The following is a 14,441-nucleotide window of genomic DNA, read 5'->3' as shown; positions in this document are numbered from 1 at the left end:
GGGTAAAAATCTTCCGAAGAGCCGTGCATGCACGGCGCGCACACCTAACTGGAATGGATAGGCGCAACACATCTCGAAGAACAACAGTTACAACGGTGAGTAACCGTCTTTTCTCATGTCTTGCTTACCACATTCCTGCTAATACATCCCAGAATGATGTTCAGTTCTTTTGCAACAGCATTACACTGTTGACTCATATTTACCTTGTGATCCGCTATGACCCCCAGATCTGTTTCCACAGTACTCCCTCCTAACAGTCATTTCCAGTTTTGTATGTGTGCAACTGATTGTTCTTTCCTAAATGGAGTACTTTGCATTTGTCTTTATTGGATTTCATTCTGTTTACTTCAGACCATTTCTCCAGTTTTTTCAGATCATTTTGAATTTTAATCCTATCCTTCAAAGCACTTCCAGCCCCTCCCAGCTTGGTATCATCCACAAACTTTATAAGTGTACTCTCTATGCTATTATCTAAATCATGGATGAAGATTTATAACCGAACCAGACCCAGAACTGTTCCCTGTGGGACTCCACTCATTATGCCCTTCGAGTATGACTGTGACCCACTGATAACTATTCTCTGGGAATGGTTTTCCAACCAGTTTTGTATCCACTTTTTAGTAGCTCCCATTTAGGTTTAATTTCCCTAGTTTCTATATGAGAAGGTCATGTGAGACAGTATCAAAAGCTTTACTAAAGTAAAGATATACCATGTGAATGGCTTCCCACCACCCCAATCCACAAGGCTTGTTACCCTTTCAAAGAAAGCTATCAGGTTGGTTTGACATGATTTGTTCTTGACAAATCCATGCTGACTGTACTTATTACCTTATTATCTTCTAGATGTTTGCAAATTGATGTCTTAATTATTTGCTCCATTATCTTTATAGGTTCAGAAGTTAAGCTGACTGGTCTGTAATTTCCTGTGTTGTCCTTATTTCCCTTTTTATAGATTGGCACTATATTTGCCCTTTTCCAGTCTTCTGGAATCTCTTCCATGACTTCCAATTCTTTTTATTCTTGGGTGCAAGTCATCTGGTTCTATCAATGTAAAAATGCTTATGTTTAATAGTTGCTATTTAATATCCTACCTAGTTCCTGAGGGAATAGAATATATTTCCTTGTCTCTGTAAGATTTGAATATATCATCCTTCTTCTTTCCAAATACTCAACGGAATTTTTTTTGGAATACTTCTGTCTTATCTGCATCATGATTGATAGCTTTACTAGACTCTTTTAGTATTGAACGTATACCATTGCTAAATCTTTGTTTGTTCCTGGTATATTTAAAAGAATTCCTTCGTATTGTCCTTAATCCAAGTGTGGAGGGACTTAGTGTGGGGAGATCATGGTGTGGGGTGAGAGGGTTCTGTGTGGGGCTATCTGGGTGCAGGTGGCAAAGTGAGGGGTCCGGGTGCAGGGGGAATGGGACTCTGCAAGGAGGTATTGATTATTTCCATTAGCAGAGGAAAATGATACACTTCTGCTGGCTATGGTGGCCACAGGTCTATGTGGTAGGAGTTGACTCTCATATTTTTAAGGTCTTCTAGTGTTTCGTTGAGAGTGAAAGTCTGAACTCTGTCAGTGTACTGGAATGCTTAAAGCTGTCCAGTCCAGCCTAGATTTTGGTTATCTGCCTTGAAGGGTTCCTCCTATATGAAGCTAATGTTTCTTCTTCGAGAGATTGCTCATATCGATTCCACTTAGATGTGTGTGCGCTGCGTGCACAGTTGTTGGCAAGTTTTCCCTTAGTAGCTCCCATCGGGTCGATTGTGGAGCCCCCTTGAGTGGCGCCTTCATGGCGCTGCATATATGAACCTGCTGACCTGGCCCCGCCTCAGTTTCTTCTTGCCGGCTACTCTGACAGAGGGGTAGGAGGGTGGATATTTGAATGCATATGAGCAACACATCTTGAAGAACAACAGTTACGAGAAGGTGAGTAACCGTTTTTTCTTCGAGTGATTGCTCATATCGATTCCAATTAGGTGACTCGCAAGCCTTGCCTAAGCGGTAGATGCTGAATACTGCATCATCTCTGGCGTGCTGGATGATGGTGTAATGAGAGGTGAACGTATACACCGAGGACCAAGTTGCTGCCCTGCAGATTCCTTGTATCGGGACCTGGGCCAGGAGTGCCGCTAATGAAGTCTGTGCCCTTGTGGAGTGTGCCATAAGTGCCTGGGCTGGTATTTTGGCCAGCTCATAGCACGTGCAGACGCAGGATGTGATCCAGGAAGATATTCTTTGAGATGAGACTGGGAGTCCTTTCATCTGGTCTGCCACCGCTACGAACAGCTGGTTTGACTTCCTGAACAGCTTAGTGCACTCGATGTAGAATACTAGTATCCACCAAACTTCCAGAGAGTGTAGCCTCTGCTCACGGCTACTGGCATGAGGCTAGGATAGAAAACAGGCAGGAATATGTCTTGGCCAGTATGGAAATGTGACACAACCTTAGGAAGAAAGGCCACGTGAGGTCTGAGTTGCACCTTATCCTTGTGGAAAACTGTATAAAGTGGGTCTGAGGTAAGGGTCTTTAACTCAGACACCCTCCTTGCTGATATAATGGTGACCAGGAAGGCTACCTTCCATGACAGGTAGAGAAGGGAGCAAGTAACCAGTGGTTCAAATGAGGGCCCTATTAGTCTGGAGAGGATGAAGTTAAGGTCCCAGGCAGGAACAGACTGTCCAATCTAGGGATGTGGCCATTCCAGACCCTTGAGGAACTGGCCAACCATGAGGTTGGCGAAGGAGGAGCATCCAGACACTCCTAGGTGGAAAGCCGAGATAGCAGTGAGGTGTACCTTTATGGATGATACTTCCAGGCCTTGCGGCTTCAGGTGCAGAAGACACTCTAGGGTGAGAGGGATACGCGCCTGAAGTGCGGGTGTATGACACTGGTTGCATCAGTAGTTTAAAACTTTTTCACTTTGCCAGATATGTGGCCCTAGTGGAGGGCTTTCTGCTGCTTAGTAAGACCTCCCTTACCTGTTCCGAGCACATAAGCTTCATGGGATTCAGCCATGAAGCTTCCAGGCCATGATGTGGAGGGATTGGAGATCAGGATGATTAAGATAACCATGGTCTTGAGTGATCAGGTTGGGGAGGAGTGGCAACGTGATCGGGGTTGGGTGTCAACTGACAGTTCCAGAAGCATGGTGTACCAGCGTTGCTGTGGCCATTCTGGAGCTACCAGAATTATCTCTACCCCATTCATGTGGACCTTGAGTAGGACCTTGTGCATGAGAGGGATCAGGGGAAAGGCATAGAGCAGGCGGCCTTCCCAGGGTAACAGGAATGCATCCATGATTGATCCTGGGCTGTGCTTCTGGAAGGAGCTGAACATTGGGCACTTGTTGTTGCCCTGGGTAGCAACCAGATTGACTTAGGGAAATCCCCACCTTTTAAAATGGAGTGTATGACATCAAGCCAAATGGACCACTTGTGATTGCTGAAGGACCTGCTGATGTGGTCCACCAGTGTGTTCTGAACTCCTGGTAGATAGGATGCTTCTAGGTGAATGGAGTGGACTATGCAGAACTCCCATAGCCGTAGGGCTTCCCGACATAGGGAAGAGAAGCGGGCTCCACCCTTCTTGTTGATGTAAAACATGACAGTAGTGTTGTCCGTCATAACTGCCATGCACTGGCCTTGTAGTTGAGCCTGGAAGGTTTGGCATGCTAGTCGCACCATCCTCAGCTCCTTGATATTGATATGGAGAGAGAGCTCGTCCTGTGACCATAGTCCTTGCGTTTGGAGGTCTCCCAAATATGTGCCCCATTCCCTAGCTGACACATCCGTTACCAGGGACAAGGAGGGCTGGGGACTGTTGAAGGGGACTCCACACACTGTCCGAGAGTTGAGCCACCATCGGAGGGAGTCAAGTACTTGCAACAGAACCGTGACCACTGCATTCATGCTGTCATGCCCTGGGCGATAGGCCGAAGCGAGCCATGCCTGGAGTGACTTGAGCCTCAGCCTGGCATGCTGGACCACGTAAGTGCAGGCTGCCAGGTGGCCGAGGAGACTCAGGCAACCCCTTGCTATAATGGAGTTGTACTGCCTGAGGCCATGAATAATGTCATGGCGTGGAACTGGGACTCAGGCAAAAGCGCTCTTGCCTGGACCGAGTCCTCACCGCCCCAATGAACTCGCTTCTTTGGGTCGGTGGTAATGTAGACTTGTTCACGCTGAGGAGGAGACCCAGTCTCTCAAAAGTGGATCTGACTAAACGGACTTGAGACTTCACCTGCTCCCTGGTGTGCCCCCGAGCATCCAGTCGTCGAGGTAAGGGTATACCTGCCTCCTTTGGAGGAAGTCGTCTACGATCAACGTGCACTTGGTGAACACTCGGGGGCTGTTGACAGGCTGAAGGCAAGGACTGTGAACTGATAATGTTTGTGGTTGACCACAAACCATAGGAAACGTCTGTGTGCAGGCTGAATAGCTATGTGAAAGTACACGTCTTTCATATTGAGGGTGGCGTACCAGTCTCCTGGATCCAGAGAAGGGATAATTGTACTGAGGGAGCCCATGCACAACTTCAACTTTACCATTAACTTGTTGAGTCCTCATATGTCTAGAATGGGTCTGAGACACCCCTTGGCTTTGGGGATTAGGAAGTACTGGGAATAGAATTCGTTGCCCCATAGCTCCTGAGGAACCTCTTCCACCACTCCTATGGTGAGGAGCATCCACACCTTCTGGATAAGGAGTTGCTTGTGAGAGGGGTCCCTGAAGAGGGATGGGGAAGAGGGTGGGAGAGAGGGTAGGAGCAGAATTGGAGAAAATATCCTGCTTCCACCATGCAAAGAACCCAGCAGTCTGAAGTTATTCGAGTCCAAGCACAGAAAAAGTGGGATAGACAATTGAAAAAACATGGGGAAGTATCCAGTGTTGAGACAGGTGCTCCGTCCTCGGGCGGACCTTCAAAAGGCCTGCTTTGAGCCCAACGAAGATTTGTGCTGTTGGGGCTTGAAATGTTTTCGTTGAGTAGCCAGTATGTGAATACCCAACAACTTTATCGTAGCCTGGGAGACCTGGAGCCTGCAGCCTGGAGTTTGTTTGCTCTGAGAATAACCCTGCACATTCGAACGTTAGGTCCTACAGGGTTTGCTGCAACTCTTGTAGCCATAAGCTCCTCCTCATGGCTATCCTGGAGGAAAGGATGTGGGCAGCCAAGTCTGCAGAGTCTAGCGAGGCCTGCAGTGAGGTCCACACCACTGCCTTCCCTTCGTCAATAATAGCTGGAAACTTGGCTCTGGAGTCTGGTGGGATCAACTCCTTAAACTACCCCGTGGTGGCCCAGCAGTTGAAGTTATATGTGCTGAGGATAAGTTACTCATTCTCTATCCTCAGCAGTAGGCACCCTGTAGAGTAGACCTTTCCACCAAAAAGGTCCATGCTTTTCGACTCCTTGGATTTAGGGGTCGGCTACTGCTGCCCTGTCTCTCCTTCTCATTAACCGTGGCCACTACCAAAGAGCGTGGCTGTGGGTGTGAGAACAGGTACTTGGAAGGGACAAAGTACTTGCACTCCACATCTCTAGCGATAGGTGGTATAGATGTGGGGGTCTGCCACAGAATCTTAATGTTGTTTTGAATTGTTTTTTTACCAGAGGCAGAGCTACCCTGGATGGGCTTTCTGGTGCAAGGATGTCGACCATGGGGCCATCAGGTTTGACAACCTCCTTTGCTTGTATCCCCATGTTACGGGCAGTCCTCCGCAGAAGGTCCTGGTGGACCCTATGGTTGATTGGGGTAGGACCCAAGTAGACCCAAGTAGAAGCTTCTGCCACCGCCTCGTTCGGGGACGAAGATTAGAAGCCAGAGGTGGTACCGGGTCCTCCTGACCCTCTGGCCTCTGATCTCCTCCTGGTCAGTGCCGGGAGCCTCTGAGGTGACCACTGTTGCAGTGACAGTAGCCTGGCCCTGCAGTGTGGCCTGTGCTGGAGTCAGCGCAGCGGCATCTTGGGTAGGTGGTGGGGCCTGTGCCAACATGTCGGATCCCTGTGGAATAGGCCTGTCAATGATTGGTTGAGTTGCTTGGGTTTCGGAGGCCACCAAGCGGGAGTGCCTGTTGAGGGAACCCTGGGCCTGATGATATGCCCGGGGTCCAAAAGGGCCATTGTGTCAGGGGCTGCCACTCGGGGTGCCATGCTGGCAGTGTCTCCCTCCATCACCAGTGCGATCTGTGTCAGCTGTGGCAAGAGTAGAAGGAATCCCCATCAGAATCAGGTGAGACTGATCTTGACCGTGATGATCAAACTGTGTCAAACTGTTAAACTGACAGTGCGGGGGACCAGTGCTGAGACTCCCATGCTGGGAACCAATGCTACTTCTCTCGTGGTGCTGGGAAAAAGGAGCATCTCCCCACTGGTGCTGGGGAGCCATGCCCAGAACCCGATGCCTCAGAATGGTGTCTCAGCCACAGTGATGGGGAGCGGTGCCGAGGCGAACAGTGCTGAGAAGATGATGGTGAACACCTCATCATGGCCGTCTTGCCTCTAGATCAGGGGTAGGCAACCTATGGCACGCGTGCCAAAGGCAGCACGTGAACTGATTTTCAGCGGTGGGTCCTGGCCACCGGTCTGCGGGGCTCTGCATTTTAATTTAATTTTAAATGAAGTTTCTTAAACATTTAAAAAATCTTATTTTCTTTACATACAACAATAGTTTAGTTATATATTATAGACTTATAGAAAGAGACCTTCTAAAAACGTTAAAATGTATTACTGGCACACGAAACCTTAAATCAGAGTGAATAAATGAAGACTTGGCACACCACTTCTGAAAGGTTGCCGACCCCTGCTCTAGATGGCGCTGGATGATAAGGCACCGGAGGCTTGTCCCTAACTACCAGGGGTTAGGGAGCCATCATGGCAATGAGGTCCCTGGTGGCCTCAAAAGTGTCCAGGGTGGAGGGCAGCTCTAGCTCCTCCACCTGGCACTGCTCCGGGGAGTCACTGGCCATCGGACTCAACAGTCCCCTCAGGGGAACCGGTCAACGGCACTGGCTCATGCTGTTTGGGCGCCAAGTGCTCCTTCGCGGACGTACTGGAGGTGCACCTGCCGGTCCTGCTGTCTTCGGTACCAGGGAGCGCTCTTGTCAGTCTTCCTATGGTGCTTATGCGGCACCGGAGAATAGGAGCGCTGCCGGGCCGAAGCTTGTGGTGCCAGGGAATGTTGGTGCAGAGGGTCTCTTAGACTAGAGTCCTTCCTCGGCACTGTGTCACAGACCGAGGCCGGGGCACTCTTTATGGATGCGCTCGGTGCCGGGTCCTGGTGGCTCATTGCAGGCTGGGGGCAAAGAGCAGATTCCATGAGCAGTTGCTTCAGTTGGAAATCTCACTCTTTTTTTCATCCAAGGAGGAAAGCTCTACAGATTTTGCACTTGTCAGTCTGGTGCGCCTCCCCCTAGACACTTCAGACATGAGTCATGGGGGTTGCTCATTGGCATAAGTTAGGTGGAGATTCCACGAGGTTTGAACCCTTGGGCTCGCAGCATGCCCTGGAGGCCAAGGTTGGGGGATTAGGTATTGGGGAAAGACTCCACTCCCAATTCTTATCTCACTATATACACTATATGCTATATACACTAACTATTACTACTAACTAAGAACTAAACTACAACTATCAGACAGTACGCTAAGGGAAGCACTTGCTAAGCAAGCGACTGCTGTTCCAACGACTGTCACTGGCGGTAAGAAGAAACTGAGGAGGTGCCAAGTCAGCAGGGGCATATATGCAGCGCCATAAAGGCACCACTCCAGGGGGCTCCACAACCAACCCGACGGGAGCTGCTAAGGGAAAACTATCCGACGACTGTGCATGCGGCGCACACACACCTAATTGGAATCAATATGAACAATCATTTGAAGAAGAAACATTAGCTTCGCAGAGGAGGAACCCTCCAAGGCAGAAAACCAAAATCTAGACTGGACTGGACAGCTTTAAGCATTCCAGTACACTGACAGAGTTCAGACTTTCACTCATGATGAAAGACTAGTCTGTAAAAAGAGTATGAGAATTCTTTAAAAAAGAACAGGAGTACTTGTGGCACCTTAGAGACTAACAAATTTATTTGAGCATAAGCTTTCATGGGCTGCAGCACACTTAATCAGATGCATAGAATAGAACATATAGTAAGATTCTATGCATTCGATGAAGTAGGTTGTAGCCCACGAAAGCTTATGCTCAAATAAATTTGTTAGTCTCTAAGGTGCCACAAGTATTCCTGTTCTTTTTGCGGATACAGAGTAACATGACTGCTACTCTGAAACCTATGAGAATTCTGTTATGGAGTTTGAATTTTCTGGAGCACTCTGTAGTATTTTTATTATATATGTGATAAATTTTCTACATGGAGTTGCAGAGACTTTAATGCATCTTAACCATATTTGGTTAAGAGAGGTGTGGGTCTACATATATGTTTATTGATCTTCCCAGACTCATGGCCAAATAACTTAGTTATAAATTATTGTTGTGTTGCAAGCAGGAAGTTAAAATATTTAAACACTTTCTTCTTTTTATTATTAGGAAAAATATTATTCCAAGTAACAAACAGCAAAATAATTGTAGCGGTAAAGAGTAGCAATGAACAAATCTTATTATAAAGAGACAGAAAAGACCTTCTAGATTTTCTGTTAGTCCATTCCCCTGCCAATGCAAGTTGTTACCTATTGTATAGTAGTTAGTGTTTGTTTAATCTACTTAAAGTACCATGTGATAATGCTTTCATCACTTCCTTGGGCAGATCATTTCACAGCTTAATAGATCTTACTGATTTTTTCCTAATGTTCTGCCTACATTTTCTCTTTCTTAATTTTATTCCATTAGGTCTGCTCTACAGTTGAAAATTAGATTTGTTTATCTATGCTAGTCAGGGGTGTGAAAAATCTCCACCCCCTGAGGGGCATAGTTAAGATGACCTAAATCCCTATGTAGACAGAGCTAGGTCGATGGATGAATTCTTCTGTCAACCTTGCTATCGCCTCTTGGGGAGGTGGATAACCCAAAGCACTACAGGTGTGTCACTGTAGTGTCTTAATTGTAGACAAGCCCTTACTCGAGCATTATACTAAGCTAATTTTCTCTAGTTCTGCATCTCTTTTCACCTTTAGAAAACCAAATAGGGCTAAAGCTATACAAATGAGATTAGTTGTGTAGACACATATACAAAGAAAACCCTCCTCTTTGCTGAATTGATTCTGTTTAACAAAACCCCTTGTGACAGATATGGCAATTTCCTTGAGAAAACTTATTAGGTTTAAAAATATTTGGGAATTAATTGTATTAAATACAAATATTATGTATTATTGTGGGCTGGGATTGTATGTAACCTCTCCAATGTAAGGAAATGTAATGTAAGGCCTACATGATCAAAACACTATTGAACAATGTGCCAGAAAAGAGTGGACTTTTGGGATGATATGTATGAAGTAGATTTTGGGAAATATGTAGTAGGAGATGAATGCAAATTCCCCACCTCCAGTTACAAAAAAATATCCTTCTGAAGCTATGCACTGAGGAACGGGCCTTTGTCTGCTGATCACCTGTTATATGAGGCCAATATCAAAGGCCCAGTCTGCATAAAGGAAAAACTGAGTTATTCGTGGTTGTGCGAGTTCTGAGTAATGCTGTTACAAACTTGCAACCACAGGGGGAAAAAAAACCCTTTGTGGGGTTTGAAAGACTGACCCCCACTAAGGCCTTGTTGGTGTTGTAAGGGGGTGACCTCTGGTAAGCTTTTTGTTTGTGTGTAGGGTGGTTTTTTATTATTATTATTGTTTGGAAGATTTTCTCTAATGTTTTTATCTTAAGAATAAATGTGCCTTCTTATAAAGAGCTGTATGGTGTCTTGTAACTGCTGGCAATTACAGCTGTTCATAGGCTCTGGAGAAAAAAACAAGCATAGATGCTGGCTTATTTAGTCAATCTGGTTTGCTGGAAATATCAAACTCATAATTTAATATATGTTAAGCATGTGTCATGTAGGAAAGAAAACAACCTGGTACCAACAATGACTATTGTAAAAATACTGAATAGCCTAGGTAAAGAATGTTTAGATGGCACTATGTCATCTAACCTGGTCTCTGCATCTCTCATTGGTAGATAATACTGCTGTCATTGCTGGTACTGCAGTGCTACCATCTCTGCCTAAAGTCTTAAATGGTGGTAGTAACAGTAACACTATTTGTGCTCTTAGATACAGTGGCGTAGCCACGTTTTCAGCGTAGGAGGAGCAAAAAACATAAAAAGGTGCCCCCCGCTTGGCTCCCCCTCTGGCCACGCCCCCTTGGCTCCCCTCTGGCCACGCCCCCAGACAGGACCCCCCTCCCACACTCACCTTCCGTCCTGCGCTGCTGCCTGTCCCTGGCTCCTGTCCCAGCGCTTGGCTGTGCCTGCACCGGCCAGCAGGCAAAGCTTCCATGCCAGCCTGCCGCCCCGCAGCCCCTCTGGCCGTGTAGCAGGCAGCACCAGCCGGTAGGCGCCGCTTCCGCGCCAGGCTGCCGCTGCCGCCCCGCGGCTCCTCTGGCCGTGTGGCTGGCAGCGCCGGCCGGCAGGCGCCGCTTCTGCGCCTGCCGGACTGAAGGGAAACGTCTGCTTCCGCTGAATCCCGCCAGCTACGCTACTGCTTAGATACTCTATTCTCCTTTCTTGCTCAGCCTGATGAAAAAGTAATGCCAAACTAGCAGCATTAGTGTCTATTCCTAGTCTGATCATGCAGTCCTTTCATTCCAAGACCAAATACAGTTCCTCCCATACTTCATAGCAGCTCACACAGCTAGTTGGAAGACAATGGCTGTATCTATACCCTTTTCAGTAGTAAAAGACTCTAATTTATTTATTTATTTATTTATTTTATTTTGCACCTGAGATACAATCCGCTCCTAGAGAACTACCATTTTTGGAACAGTGTTGCCTAGAGTCCAGATAGGTGTTCCCAATCACTTCAGAAGGCAGTTAGCAGTGATGCAATAAATGACATCTATCTAAGTAGGTAGAGAGACATGATGGATTGTGGAGATATTATGTATTGTAATAAGAGTGATATGATGCTCTCTGGTTGTGTACATAGCTAGACCATGTAACAAATTGTGTGAACCTATCGCTGTTTGTCTCATCCTTTCTTCTCCAGACCTTTTAATTATTTGTTATCCCCACTTCTGTGTTGTCTTTAATTTGACTCCGATCTTTCAAGGACTTGTGTGCATGCGTAACTTCATGTACTGTGAGTAGTCCCATTGATTTCAAAAGAGAAACTGTTATAGCTTTTCAGCCACCTGCTCACCAGTTGAATTAAGAGCTAGCTTCAATATTGAAGTGCAAATATTTGAATTTTACCCACTTTTGGTCTTTACAGAATGTCTTTTCAGTGTCTTTATAAAAGCTGCTCTAGAGAAGTCTTACAGAATACTTTGCTAAGTTACCTTCAGTAAGTTCTAAAGATTGTATTCCAAAACCACTCTGTCGCAGAACGTGCAAGTAGACACATGAAAACACAACAACAACAAAACTTAGAAGCTAAGCTCTCTTCTGAAAAGACAGATATCCATTTAATAAATTGGAAACTGCTTTAATTTAAAGATGCAAAGTATACAAAGATGGGGAAAAATTAAGAAATTTATTGACTAGTAGGGGCATAACTATAATTTATAATTCTTTTATGATTTTACATAAATATCTGTAACAAATATGAAAGGGTAGAATAAGGAGAATGATAGCATCAAGATGAAATTATGTTATCATCTTGTTCTTATAATAAAAAATGGTAAGGTTTTAATATAACAGGTTTAACAGAACAGTGCCCTACAGTTATTACTTAAGCATTTGCAGCAGTCATTTGATGCTGCTTGACTGCCCTCTTCAGGATGCCAATGAACATAAGCTCCACATTTTCTATACTTTCAAATCTAGTTTACTAAATGAGATTTAAAAAAAAATAGTTTACAAGGATAAAAGGTTTTCATTGTACTGCATGTGAGATTGACTTAAAGTGATGATCAAGTTTCACTTTTTATTTTTTATAGTGGTGCATTTGCCCATGCATGTTATTTCTCTTGGTATACACAGCTCCAGAAGTGCTGTGTGCTGAGGTGGCATTGACTTCAGTATTATGACTTGTTTTTAATGAGAAGAATAAGCATGCTTTCAACACCTTTTTTATGAAAGACTGCTTATACCTGCCTCCCTTTTCATATATATCTGCCTATTTTCATTGTAACTCAAATCATAGACAAGTGTTGCAGGAGTGGCCAAATAGTTGCTTTTAATACCTATGTACCACGCCATAATGTACATGCAACACGCTTTACAAAAAAATCCTTTTGAGAGAAGTTTTAAAAACAATGTGTTCATACTATTTTTGTATCCCTCCATCTGAAAAGAAAGGTAGATAAAGGACGGGGCTCTGTAATATAAATAATTAATAGAAAATATTGAAATAGCCACAGAAGAAGCTCTGTGGGGTGGAAATCTCCACAAAGATCCCCTCAATAACTTTGAGATGCCCCCTAGTATATTGTACAGTTGTTTTGTCTCCAAGTCTATGTGGTTCCAGGGCTATTCATGCAGATAACTTCTTCACTAGTAATGCAGCTCTCTCATCCCGTCAACCCCTCTCCCCCCAAATCTTCCTTTTAAAATGATTTTCTGAGCACCAAGAGGGAGGAGTCAAAAAATTAATGTAGTGTCGTGCTGCATTATTTTTCTCTCTGGCTCTTCCTTGAGGTTTGGGGGGTAGGGAGCCTGCTGGGGTGGGGGAGGGGAATGTGACTTTCTAATGCTGATAGAAATTACTACAGACTGCAAAAAAAAACCCTATATTTTGTGTTGGGTTTTAAATATTTTTTGTAGGAAAGAATGTCGAATAGGGATGTTATTTGCAACTCCATCCACTGTAGTTCTGCTACTGCCACTCCTTTTGTGGCACAACAATTTTCAGTGTAGTATTGGCAGAGCTCTTTCCATGTATCCTTTTGTTCTGGGAGGAATGTTGCATTGGTATATAGCAGGGGTGGCCAAACTTACTGACCCTCCAAGCTGCATACGACAGTCTTCACAAATTCAAGAGCCGGGGCACACCTGCCGGGACTCAGGGCTTCATCCCCGCAAAAGGCGCCTGATGCGGCTCAGGAATTCAGCCCTACTTCTGCTGAAGCCCTGAGGCTGAGCAGGTGTGCCCCACAGAGCTGAAGTCCCAAGACCTCCCTTCCTGCTGGGCAGAAGCACCAGCCCCACCACCCTGCTGCAAGACAGAAGTCCTGAGCTCTTCCCCCCCCCCCTGTCTGGTAGGTGGAGGTGGGAGGGGGCTACGTGAGCCACACTTCAACAGTAAAAGAGCTGCATGTGGCTCGCGACCCACAGTTTGGCCACCCCGGTGTATAGCTCAATGTTCTACTAGTCTGAATTGATGCTTATTTGGAGCAGTCTTGAGCATATAAATCCTGATACTGGATCTGCATTGCCACAAGGGTGTCGCTACATGAATCAATTTGCAGGTTTGGACCCATATTTTCCAGCACAAACTATAGGAGCATTTAAATTACACTTTTTGTAAAGCTTTTTATGTTAAAAATGTTAAAACCCATTTTCATTAGTATTTTGTTTGAGTTTTCTTGCTTAGATAGCTATTATAAATTAACTGCATGCAATGTAGTTGTAACGGTGTTGGTCCCAGGATATTAGCGAGACAATGTGGGTGATGTAATATCTTTTATTGGACCATTTTGCTGCGACGCTCAGAGTACCTCAGCTCTGTGTGCTCGAAAGCTTTTCTCTCTCACCAGAAGAAGCTGATCCAATAAAAGATATTACCTCACCCATTATAAATTAATTGTACTTCTGGAAAAACAAACCAACAACAACAAGAATACACTACCACCATGCCATATCAGCCAAAATCTTTTTTGGTAGAGCATTGAGAATGTGTTTGCTACAGTTTTAGTTAATCCCTCTCTTTGGATTGCAATTGTTACAAATGGTGACTGAATCTTTACTGGTAGTCAATTACATACAGATATCGATATTTTTGATCTGTATCTATGCCTTTTTCCCCTAACAGGCAAGCTAATGAAGAATATCAAGTGCTGGCCAACTCATGGCGCTACTCATCTGCTTTTTCTAATAAATTATTCTTCACTATAGTGGATTATGATGAAGGGGCAGATGTTTTTCAACAGGTAAAAGGTGTTGAATGATGTCTTTTTAACTTTGGTTAATATATATCACATATTTTAAGTACTGTGGGTTTTTTTGTTTTTTGTTTTTTTTGTTTTTTGTTATGTTAGATAATATAATAAAGAATTACAGTGTGGGAGGAAAAGTCTGGAAAACTGTGGTTATTCACAGGAATTTCTATAATGCACCCTGGGTAGCTATAGCAGGAAACACCAAAAATGCAAAATAGCCAATTTTGCTACATGTCATATGTAGTCTACC

General features: G+C 44.9%; 1 protein-coding gene across 5 annotated transcripts in view; it reads left to right on the top strand.

The window, feature by feature from the left end:
* Window positions 1-14,441, top strand: part of TUSC3 (tumor suppressor candidate 3) — a 307,547-nt gene that overhangs the window by 152,008 nt on the left and 141,098 nt on the right. For all 5 annotated transcript variants that reach the window (XM_039542533.1, XM_039542535.1, XM_039542532.1 and 2 more), the window contains exon 3: window positions 14,065-14,182. In XM_039542533.1, the coding sequence (XP_039398467.1) occupies window positions 14,065-14,182 (118 nt within the window). The remainder of the gene's footprint in view (window positions 1-14,064; window positions 14,183-14,441) is intronic.

The sequence above is a fragment of the Mauremys reevesii genome, linkage group 5 (genome assembly GCF_016161935.1).
Source record: "Mauremys reevesii isolate NIE-2019 linkage group 5, ASM1616193v1, whole genome shotgun sequence".
In the NCBI taxonomy this organism is placed as follows: Eukaryota; Metazoa; Chordata; order Testudines; family Geoemydidae; genus Mauremys; species Mauremys reevesii.
The sequence above is the reverse complement of the archived record's forward strand: the minus strand, read 5'-3'. Positions and strand labels throughout refer to the sequence as shown.